The sequence below is a fragment of the Nothoprocta perdicaria genome, unplaced genomic scaffold (assembly GCF_003342845.1).
Source record: "Nothoprocta perdicaria isolate Ctin4 unplaced genomic scaffold, notPer1 scaffold_213, whole genome shotgun sequence".
NCBI lineage: Eukaryota > Metazoa > Chordata > Aves > Tinamiformes > Tinamidae > Nothoprocta > Nothoprocta perdicaria.
This window is the reverse complement of record NW_020455350.1, coordinates 143,930-155,110: the sequence shown is the minus strand read 5'-3', so window position 1 is coordinate 155,110 and position 11,181 is coordinate 143,930. Positions and strand designations below refer to the sequence as shown.

The 11,181-nt window shown below is 39.7% G+C and overlaps 1 protein-coding gene across 3 annotated transcripts in view; it reads left to right on the top strand.

Moving 5' to 3' along the window:
* Positions 1–11,181, top strand: part of RBM25 (RNA binding motif protein 25) — a 34,565-nt gene that overhangs the window by 4,111 nt on the left and 19,273 nt on the right. For 2 of the 3 annotated variants that reach the window (XM_026038613.1, XM_026038611.1), the window contains exons 1-6: positions 255–406; positions 5,596–5,716; positions 7,567–7,616; positions 9,102–9,272; positions 9,753–9,810; positions 10,799–10,959. In XM_026038613.1, the coding sequence (XP_025894398.1) occupies positions 5,611–5,716; positions 7,567–7,616; positions 9,102–9,272; positions 9,753–9,810; positions 10,799–10,959 (546 nt within the window). In that variant the 5' untranslated portion in view covers positions 255–406; positions 5,596–5,610. Of the gene's footprint in view, positions 1–254; positions 407–5,595; positions 5,717–7,566; positions 7,617–9,101; positions 9,273–9,752; positions 9,811–10,798; positions 10,960–11,181 lie in introns of those variants that run through there. The other variant, XM_026038612.1, reaches the window with a different exon arrangement.

Genomic DNA, 11,181 nt, shown 5'->3' with positions numbered 1-11,181 from the left:
GGCAGCGCGGCCGGGGCCGGCGCGGGCAGCTGCGCCCTGGCGGCCCCGCTGCGCGGAGCGGAGGCCTTTGTCTGCGGCGGGAGGAGAGGGAGTGTGCGCGGGGCCTTCCCGGACAGCCCGCGCGGCGCCCTCGTTACCTATTTATTTATTTATTTTTATAGTGAGGCTTGCAGGAGGCAAAACGTTACAATGGGAGAGTCTTGTGATCCAAATATATTTGCCCCCCCCCTTTTTAATTTTTTTTTTTTTTTTTTGCGATCAGAAAAGAATTGCTGCCCGTGCCCTGCATCTGCCTTTATAAAAGCAACTCAGTCCAAAGCAGGCCTAAGGAAGCAGGCACGGAGCCGCTCCTGAATCTATCACGAGGGAGCTGTTCTAGCCCTTGGCAGTTGTCTGCTTCTCTCTCGTGAGTACCATTGGTGTTGTGCTGCCACAGCCTGTTCCTGCCCCCGGAGAGGGAAGGAGCACCAAGGTTAAGGTGGAGAGTCGCTTCAGCTTGTGCTCTGCATGGGCACGGAATTGGGAGAAAAACTCAAGTTCCTCCTCTTTTGGAGTCCTGTTTGACACCATTTGACAGCGTTTTCAGAAAGACAAACCTGTCGGTTTCAGTAAGCACCTTCTGTTTTTAGACACTACCCCGTAATAGTTGGGGGTGCAACTCAGTGGCAGCAAATATTTCTAGATCACCTCAGATGTATGTAAGCAAATTTTTCTATTTTATCTGAGTACTTTTTCTGTGTTTGATGGTGATACCTCGTGTAGCATGCAGGCAAATCTAGATAAAGCTGTGGAACTGTGTGAGAAGGGTTTGGATGTTCTTCACTGAGTATCAGCTAGCTTGAAATATAACAATAAAAAGAAGACTTAAGGTGAGATTTTCTTCCTTGTGAGAAGTGTAATTTTTTCATGTCAATAGTACAAGGAATTTTTTTGGTGACAAACTGTAGGCTTAGTTACTTTCTGTGGCTTAAATGGCTTAACAAATAGCATAAGAAACCTTAGACCTTGTCGAGAGTGATATAAAAGGCTACGTAATAGCACTAAAAGGCAAAACCTTATTTATTACATACGCTGTCTCTGTTTTTTAAAACTGTTTCTGGTGCTCAGCTGAACACTTCAATATGGTGAAAAATGTATAAAATATAGAGTTCTTCTGTGGACACTTCAGTGAAACATAGGCGTTCAAATTGAATACTAGGTATAACAGTTCTTTAACCAGTGTGGTATTACATAATGTAGTGTTATGGACCTAAAATACTCACAGATTCTGTGTGTATATATACACAAATATACGTGTGTATATATATAGAAATGTAGTTTGGTATAACTTATACTATAAATTTAAGGGAATGGAACATCTCTTTAAGGGAATGGAACATCTCTCGTATGAAGAGAGGCTGAGTGAGCTGGGCCTGTTTTCTCTGGAGAAGAGACGGCTCAGAGGGGATGTGATTAATATGTATAAGTTCAGGAAGGGAGAATGCAGGGAGGAAGGGGACAGGCTGTTTTCACTGGTGGCCAGCGACAGGACGAGGGGTAATGGCCACAAGCTGAAGCACAAGAAGTTCCGTCTCCAGGTGAGGAGCAACTTCTTTACTGTTAGGGTGACAGAGCAGTGGAACAGGCTGCCCAGGGAGGTTGTGGAGTCTCCTACTCTGGAGGTCTTCAAAACCCGCCTGGATGCCGCCCTGTGCCACATGCTGTAGGTGTGCCTGCTTGAGCAGGAAGGTTGGACTAGATGATCTGTAGAGGTCCCTTCCAACCTTGAATATTCTGTGAATCTGTGAAACTAAAGCTCGGCAGCAAATATTGTAACTGCCTGTTTCGTCTGGACATAGCTGTTCTAAAAATGGCTACAAAATGTTTTGCAGGTTGTGTTTTTGAAGAGTTACAGTTTATGAAAGCACTTTTAGATACTAATTAGTTCAGTCATGTGACACCAGTAGAAGTAAGATGGAGGCTGCGAGTAGGTGGCACAACTGCCAGATTAAAAGACGTTAGCTGCCAGTGGTATTTAACTAATCAGCATACGTTCTGTTTATGACCCATATATTTGTCACTTTATTAAGAGGAAGAAAAAGCAAATGAAAAAATAGGCAAAAACCTCATAACTTTATTAATAAATAAATTAAATATTACTAATATCTACATATCCTGGCATTGCTGCGCTATTAAAACTTCTCATATGGTCACTCCCATCTTACTCAGCCTTTTGGCAGGCAGGGATGGTGCAGAAGCGTGTGGTAGCAAGGTCTCCGTGTCTGTAGCCATCAGTTCATATATTTTAAATTCTTTACGATCTCACGAGCTTCAGCTGAGCCTGCTCTCAGGCCAGCCCTGGGAGCCTCTGTGGTTCAGTGCTACCCCTGCCAGACCCAATCCCTGAATATTAAAGCATGCTTACTCTGACACAGAGTCGGCACTAATAAGTCTCAGTGGATCTTACCCAGCTTTAGGGCCATGTGGGTATTCGTGTATTCTCCCAAGTTTTGTAACCCTGTAACTGGTGCAGCTGGCTCTGCATGCAGCTTTGTTCCACCGGGGGTTATTAACTCAGAAGAGCTGGGTATGATACCAACCAAACTCCTGGGCCCGACTTGAACCTGGACTATTTTAGTTGTTTTTATGTCATACTCACCTTATCTGTTGACTCAAGTTGGGTCCGAGCTGCTCCTACTCAGAGTAAACTTAGATATTTTGCCATCCATGACATTGTTCATGTGCATCTTGGAAAAGCTGCCCAAGGGCAGCGAAGTGGACGTTTCCATTAGTGTGTTAGCTCCGAGCAGGGACACGCTTGTGAGGCAAGTCTCCAGTCGGCCCCACTTAGCCACCTTCTGTGCACATTGGCTTGCAATATTGCAATGGATGGATTCCTTTAAGATAAAAATACACCAAAAATGCACTCTTAACTGTCAATGGGCAGTCAGCCCCCTCGAGCAGGCTAGAGCGAGTCTGAAGTAAAAACTCCCCTGAAACATGTAGTGTGGACCTTGGAGTCTCAGCTTCAAGTAAGCAACTATTTAGTTGTGTGGTTATGCTATACCACCTCTGACTGCTGGGAGGGCCTGTGCCTTTCTTGTCTCTACTCTGATTGCTGACAGGAGGAAAAAAAAAATTTAAAAAAGTTATTTTCTTTCCTTGCAGCCTTGTTGCTTGTTTGCTTGCTGCTATGGAGAGATGCGTGCCTCAAATTTATCCCTTCTCCAGTGAGCAATCTCAGACTGGGTTCCTGGGTATTCTGTCTATTTTTGTTTTGTTTTAATATATAGAATAGAATTAGAATTAAACTTGTATCTCTGACAGGTTCATGTTAATATTCACAGATAGTAGCAAGACTAAACCTTTCTTTAATTTGGTGTGGTGGTCTTCAGGGCCAGAGCAGCTTTCTAGCTGTTGCAAAAATAGCCTGTCAGTGTGGAAGAAATAAGAATATAGCTCAGAGCTGATGACTTTTTGGAGCTATAGGGTTAGCAGTACATTTTACATATATCTGATAGAAAACTGAAACACCTAATCTGTTCTTATTACCTACCTTCCTCCTCTGAGGAGGACCATTTCCTGAATGTTTTTTTTCCTTTCAATACCAATTAGTGCATATTATTTATACATCCGTGCCTGTGTGTATGCAGGCAAAGGTTTTTTTCAGTCAATCATTTTTCTACATTTTTTTAGTTAAAGGAGCTTTTCACCTCTTGGTGTCCCACACACACAGCCCAAAATGGTGTCTCAGCTGAAGTGCCGTCAGAGCAGGAGAAGCGGCTGCCCCTACAGGCACCCTGGAGAATAACTTCCAAGCTCCTCTTGTTAAGGTCTTGTGACCCTCAGATTGTGCAATGCTGCTGTAGCTCTCTGGATTTTTTTTTTTCTCTGATGAAAAAAGAAAAAATTGTTTGCCAGTTCATCTTGGTACCTTTTTCTTTCCCCATTTGTTTTAAAATTGGAAAAAAGACAGAAACATGTGCGTGTTGTTTCTGCAGAACAGAAAGTGTTTATTTATTGTGTTGTATAAAGTTTTATAAAATAAGCTGTTGTTTAATTGCTGGAGGAAATTCCATTTGCTATCATTGTGGCTTCAGCTGAGTTATGTTGTAAAGCCATATATTTATTCTTACATTATTAAATACTTTTTAGATCTCAAAGATGTTACCGGTGAATATGTATGGCCATTCCTTCTCTCCAATCCACTGTATGTGTTTATGTCTTGATGTTTCAAGTCTGTGTGGAAGCAAAGTTTTGCTACTTGGTTCTTTTACAATTTTTGAGTTCTTTTAAATATACATGCTAAGATGGTAGAGTAGCAATTCGAGCTCTTCTAGTATTCAAGAGTTTGGTTAACAGCTTGCCCTTGTGCATGCATGGAAAGCACAAGGGGCTCCAGCAAAGCTTTTATTTGGTGTTTCTTTAATGTTCTATGCCAGAAAGTTGTAGAGAGTATCTTCTAGTCGACAATTCTATTTCACATATCAGAATTCTGTTTATCATAACCTGTTCTTGAGACCTGCTGCTTTGATTTTTGACCTATTTCAAAAGCAGTTGCAGTGAGGATATGATACTATAGGCTATAATGTAGACTGTACTTTGAGAAACTTGATTGTTTGCTTAGATAACTAGCTGAACTCTTGTAGTCTGTGTGTCTGTAGTCGGTACCCACATGACTGGGTATGTCTGAAGTTGCTCTCATGCCTTTTCACTGCAGCTGTGGGTCTGTGTACCCACAGGCTCGTGTCAATGTGCTGAAATGCCAAGTGTGCTTCCACAAGCATAAGTGCAGAGATCTAGCTTGTGTTACCTGCAGCCACAGTGCTCCGTTTAGTTTCTGGAACTGAGAGGGCAGATGCTTTTTAAAGACTTGACCACATACGACTGATGAGATGATACTGGGAGAAAGAATATATGCCTCAGTAGTTTTAAAAGTGCTCCATTTTTGTCCTCATTGGTTGGTGTCTGTTATAATTAGTAATATATACATAACAAGAACCATCTCATGAGCAAACTATAAAATGTTCTCTACTGTCTGTGTTAGCATGTTAAGCCTCAGCTCTTGGAGAAGTTGAACTAAGAGACACTGGAACTGAGAAGTTAAAAATAGTTTGGAGAACCCCCCTGCAAGCTTTTAACTGTCCCTGGGCTGTAATTTGGGAACTTCTGCAGTGTTCTTATTACTAAATGCAATTCACATTCCTCATCTGTTTTGTAAGTGGTTGTTTCTTGTACAAGAGAATGGCATGGATTACTGAAAAGTGTATTCCAGGATTAATTCCACACTCAGATTCAGAGGGAAAAATTTTTTTTAAGAAATTCATTGACGTATGTTTTGAAATTGGTGTGAGAGAGGTGTCAGTTGTGGTTCTGTTTTTTGTTCATTCTGAAACACTTTGATAGTGCTATTATTTTTTTCATTGTGAAAGATATTTGCTGTATCTGTGACTTACGCTTATCCAAGGAAAGGGAAGTAAGGATAGTTTCAATTTGTAGTTGAATGCCCATTTAAATATTTTAAATCATTGAAGATACTTATCAGTCACACTGCTTTTGTAATTAATGTTTGGGGACTGACTAGTGCAATGTTTTCTTTTCCTATGTTTTTGCTAGTTTGCACCTGTAAGAATGTCTTTTCCACCTCATTTGAATCGCCCTCCGATGGGAATCCCAACGCTTCCCCCTGGGATTCCACCTCCTCAGTTTCCTGGCTTTCCTCCACCTGTGCCTCCTGGTAAGTTATGGTAGTATATGCAGCTGTTAGAGAAAGAGGTTACCCTTTGTTATTTGAAGTTCTGTTGCTTGCAGAAGTTATTCTGTATTAATGTATTTCAGTAACATTGCTTTGACAGCAGACTGCAATTTTCAGTTCCTTTCAAAGAGGACATTTACAGCCTTTGGAAATACTCAGTGCACTGAACATTTGTAATGTGAAAATACGGCAGCAACTTTGGGGAGAATCTTCAGATTTGCTATAAACTAGCTGAGTGCTGCTGCCCTTATTTAAATATGAATTAAAAATGTAAACAAGCAACAAAAAAAAAGGTTGTATTTTGTCTTGTGTTAAATACTTCCGCTAAGGAACCCAACAGTTTTAGGATCCTTTCATGCCATAAAACATGATAAATTGGGAAGAATGAGTTAGCTCCATAATGGAAGGCTCTGTTGCAGCTTGTGGGTTCTGTGTTCAATTCTCTGTCGTATTGTAGCATATATATATTTTTAAATCTGTCTGGAGGCTTAGCAGATATCTTGGACTTCTTAAGGAACAAACAGAATCTCTAATCTGAAGTTCAATGCATTTGAGCCATCAAATTCCAGAACTTTGTTGCCCCCTGTATGAAGTACTGCTTTTATATGTCTATTTTTAAAATATTTTCCTGCTAGTTTCAGTGAGTGCACCTCAGTTCTAAGGCTGTGTGAATTTGGTGGATTGCCTTCTGTGGTTCTGCCACATTGAATCAGGCCTCACGAGCCTCCACGTTGCAGACCTTTACTTCTAAGGCAGCTGTTTTGCCAATTGAATCACACAGTTGCTCTTCTCCAGACTGCAGGTTCTTCTCAGGTTGCAGAGACTAGATCTGTGTGCAATAATCAATATAGTAGCATATATGATAGGGCATATAGCAGCACCTTATGTCTGTACTGCTCTGTATGTAGAGCTTTGTATGCCTGGCAGCGGCTTTCCTAGTGATGCTCGATACTTCATTTGATTTCCTGGCTTCTGCTTCGTATTAGGCTGATAGTTTCAGAAAACAGTTAATTATAGACTTGTCTAAACAGTAGACTTGTTGCTGAAAACTTACTGCATTGGGCATGGTGTTCCGTGAAGAACACGGGATTGATTTCAGCGTTCTTGATTTGGTTTTTCTCTCATTTTCTTTTCTTTTAATGACAGGTCTGGCTGTGAAATCTAGTCACGTAATATCTTTATTCTTCTTTAGCAGTTGGCGTGCAAAGAATAACAGCCTTTATTATGAACAGATATTAGTTCACATGATGTTACTTAAGGCTGCCAGTGAATTCTGTAGTGGGAAGAGTGTGTGGTTCACCTGAGTAAATACTATTTTAGATCAAGTTTTAAAGACCAAGCCAAGTGCTTAGCAGTTACAGATCTTCTAGATTGAAGCTTTCCTTGTGACCTGTATTAAGCTCTTTTGTAAATAATGTGAAATTGGCTGCTGTCCTTTATAGCACCTTGGTGCCAACCTGTATGCAGCTAGGATTGCACTTTGAGAACTGAACCATTCAGGATCGGGGTTGTAGGACTTTGCCTACTTTTGCTTCTGTTTATGGAATTCCCTGCATCATTCACCACACAGATATGTTTTAGACAGAATGGTCTCAATGCTCTTTGAAAATAAATTTTGCTTCTAAAGTACAAAGCAGCTAAAAAGAGAGCAAGTTAAATAAGAACATGACCAGAATCAACTTGCTGTTTGACGTCAATGGTCTGTGCTCAAATGCTTAGGAATTACTAGTAGCTTTCAATACTGTGAAATTTTTATTTCAATAGAGTTGTTTTTGGGTCTGAAAGTGATGTCTGCAAATGATTAATATTAATATATGTCTTGTCTTTCTCAGGGACCCCTATGATTCCTGTACCCATGGGCATTATGGCTCCTGCTCCAACTGTAAGTATTATACTGGGGATGAAATGACAGGAAAGTAAAATGGAGAGTAAAACTTTCATGCTTCTTAGTAGATGGGATAATAATATTTTTTGTTTTGCTGTGTTTCACCTAAATTCATATTGTAAAAGGAAGTGCATAGGTTTGAATGCAGCTATTCTAATACTATGTTAATTTCTGACCTAAGCAAAGCTTGAAGACATGTCTGTACTTGCTAGCTGCAGTACTGGAGCACCTGCTGTTTTTCAAAAAGATTGCTCTGTACTGCAGTGATTTAGGTAATGGTACCTCATGCTCCTGTATGGTCTAGCTGTGCAGTGTGGTCAGATTTTAAATCTTTCAAGACTGCCAACCTAGCAGTGTGCTCTGGAGGCATCGCCTAATCCAGCTTTACGAGGGCATCGTACTTCACTGTTGAGTTGGCTAGAAAGGTGTGTGAGCAGTTTACAAACAAATCCTCTTTTTCTATATCGTATGGGAGGGAAGAGTTGCAGACAGTGCACACCTGCAGAAGAGTATGTAATTTTTTTTCTTTTTCCTAATTGGAAAGAAGACTTCCAATTTATGAAAATAAGTTGTCTTTTAAAAGTGTGAAGTTTTGCTCCTTGGCTTCAAAGTGCATTACCATTTTTATGACACTTGCATAAGTGAAATCTCCCCGAAATACTAAGTTTTGGATCGTTCACGTTCTGTTACGCAGGAATATGCTCACAGAAACCAGTGTATTTAAGACCAAGATGGAACAAGCACCTTATTTGCAGTCCTGAAAGCCATTTTAATTAAAAAGAACCTTATTAAAAGGATTGCATATATATATAGTCAGGTGGTAGGTGGAAGGAGAGATGCAGCAAACAAGAACAGATTGTCGTGCCTGTCTTTGTATGGTCTGTTTAACAAATGGTTGCTCCTTAACCAAAGCAGGAGGCTGTAATAATCGATTTATACCGACTTAGTAAAGCAATAGTGTTTATTCATTCTGCAAGAGCTTTAAGCCTTGTCTAGAGTCCTTTGAGGCCGCCTGAGTCAGAGTTACTTTTCTGTTTGCAGTTTGTTTCTTTAGCAATTCAGTACAGCATTAGGCGAGTTACTTCAGCTTTCCATGAGTCAAATGTCTCATTTTATGTGCTGATCTTGATACCTTCATTAGCAACAGATGAGGGCAATACTTCTTTCTTCCTTATTTTGACAGAAAATGTCAATCTCTTTTTGTGCTGTGTAAAAAGTTAGCTATTTACAATTTTATATTAATATTTATAATATTAATATTTATGATATTAATATTTATGGCATTAATATTTATAATATTAATAGCTGAACTATTTATGGTATCTCACTCCGTAAGCATAGCTAATACTCATATGAAAACTTAATTCTGAAATACAATTTCCAATTCTTTTGTCTTATGCATTTAAGTCTCTTACAACTATGGGGGAGAACAAAACAAACAAAAACACTCTTTAACTTTTTAATAACATCTCGTCTTTCTAGGTGTTAGTTCCTACCACAGTATCTATGGTTGGAAAACATTTGGGAGTCAGAAAAGAACACCCTGGCTTAAAAGTCAAAGAAAATGATGAAAACAGCGGTCCCACTACCACCGTTTTTGTAGGCAACATTTCTGAGAAAGCCTCAGACATGCTCATACGGCAGCTTCTAGCGGTAAGTGCACTGCACTGCTCGTTAAATCATAGAATCATAGAATGCTTAAGGTTGGAAGGGACCTCAGAGGTCATCGAGTCCAACCCTCCTGCACACGCAGGGTCATCTAGAGCACGTGGCACAGGGCTGCATCCAAGCGGGTTTTAAAGATCTCCAAAGAAGGAGACTCCACAACCTTGTTGGCTGGTAGATAATGACTACTAGAAAATAATGTGTTAGAACTAAAAATAGAGATTGTTCAGCTCACTGCAGTAGTGGCTGTTAGGCTTGAGTTTTAAGTTGGTAAATACTTGAAGAACACAGCTTTGTGGATTTTTTTTTAAGCTATATACATGTAACATTGGGCATAAATTATTTGTAGTAGTGTTTATGCTTTTCACAATTTTTTCACAATGTTTCTTTGCAACAGTAATTGCAAGTAGCAAAGATTTTAATACTTCGAGCAGAATAGATGTTTAATATTATTTATCTTTAATACAGAAATGCGGCTTAGTTTTGAGTTGGAAGAGAGTACAAGGAGCATCTGGAAAACTTCAAGGTAAATGTGCTTTTAATAATCTCTGGTCAGACTGCTGTTTTTATTACTGGCAACTTTTCAAACATATATGAGGCATTTCTATCCTAATACTTTACAGATTAAGACAGGTATAGTATACAATGCTTAACTGCTAAATACTTTGTGGTAGGGATTTAGTATGTTCTGTCCTTGGAATCAAGAAAGAAATGGGGGTGGGGAAGAAAGATTCAGAATGTTTCTTGAAGTTTCAGCTTTCCATTCTGAAACAGTCAAGGGTTTGCAGACTGATCCCTTAGAGATATTTACTAACCTGGACTTCTCCTCAGAAGGGAGATTTCCAGCACTGTTAGGCAGTCTATTCCATTAGAGTATTAGTCTGTTCCTGCTTGACTGCTAAGGAGGTTTTCCTCATATCTGAACTAACTTAGCTTTTCTCCCTCTTCCCAAATTGAACTGATTTTCCTCCCCCCTCCCCTTGGACCTTTCTTCACTGGATACAGGAAGCCTTTTCATTACTGTTCTTTGCTGCTGTATTTGATTGTCACTTAATCATTTTCTTCAACTTTTTGTTGTATCGTTACTTCTTAACTTTAGTTCTTTACTTTGGTCTTAAGGACTTTTTCTCATTTAATTACAACTTTAACTGTTGTGAAGAACTCAATTTGAAATATCCTTCTAGTTTAACAGTGACCTATTGGTTGACATCCTTGGCCTTCAGATAATCGGATAATTGCAACTCCACTGTACCTTCCTGTAGACTTCATTTCCCCAGTTTAGAAAGTCGTATCAAAAGCCTTACGAACACAACATATGTTTAATTCTATTCACTGGGCCATTAATCATATCAAAGATTAAAGAAGTGACTGATTTTTTGACTGTCTCTTTTATGATATGTATTCCTGTCTTAAAAAAAAAAAAAAACATAGATTTAATGATTTAAAACACTTTTTTTTTCTCAAAATTAATTATCTCAAGAGTGTTTATGTTTTATTTCAATTATCTGTTTTAGCCTTTGGGTTTTGTGAGTACAAAGAACCAGAATCGACGCTTCGAGCACTGAGACTGCTCCATGATCTCCAGATTGGAGAAAAGAAGCTGCTAGTCAAAGTTGATGCAAAGACAAAGGCTCAGCTAGATGAATGGAAAGCAAAGAAAAAGGCCTCTAATGGGGTATGTAATATAATGTGTGACTTGAGACAATGCTGAAATAATCCTTACATGCTAGGATAAGGACAAGTGTAGGGTCCTGCACCTGGGGAGGAATAACCCCAGGCATCAGTACAGATTAGGGATCGACCTGCTGGAAAGCACCTCCACGGAGAGGGACCTGGGAGTCCTGGTTGACACCAAGTTAACCATGAGTGAGCAGTGTGCCCTCGTGGCCAAGAAGGC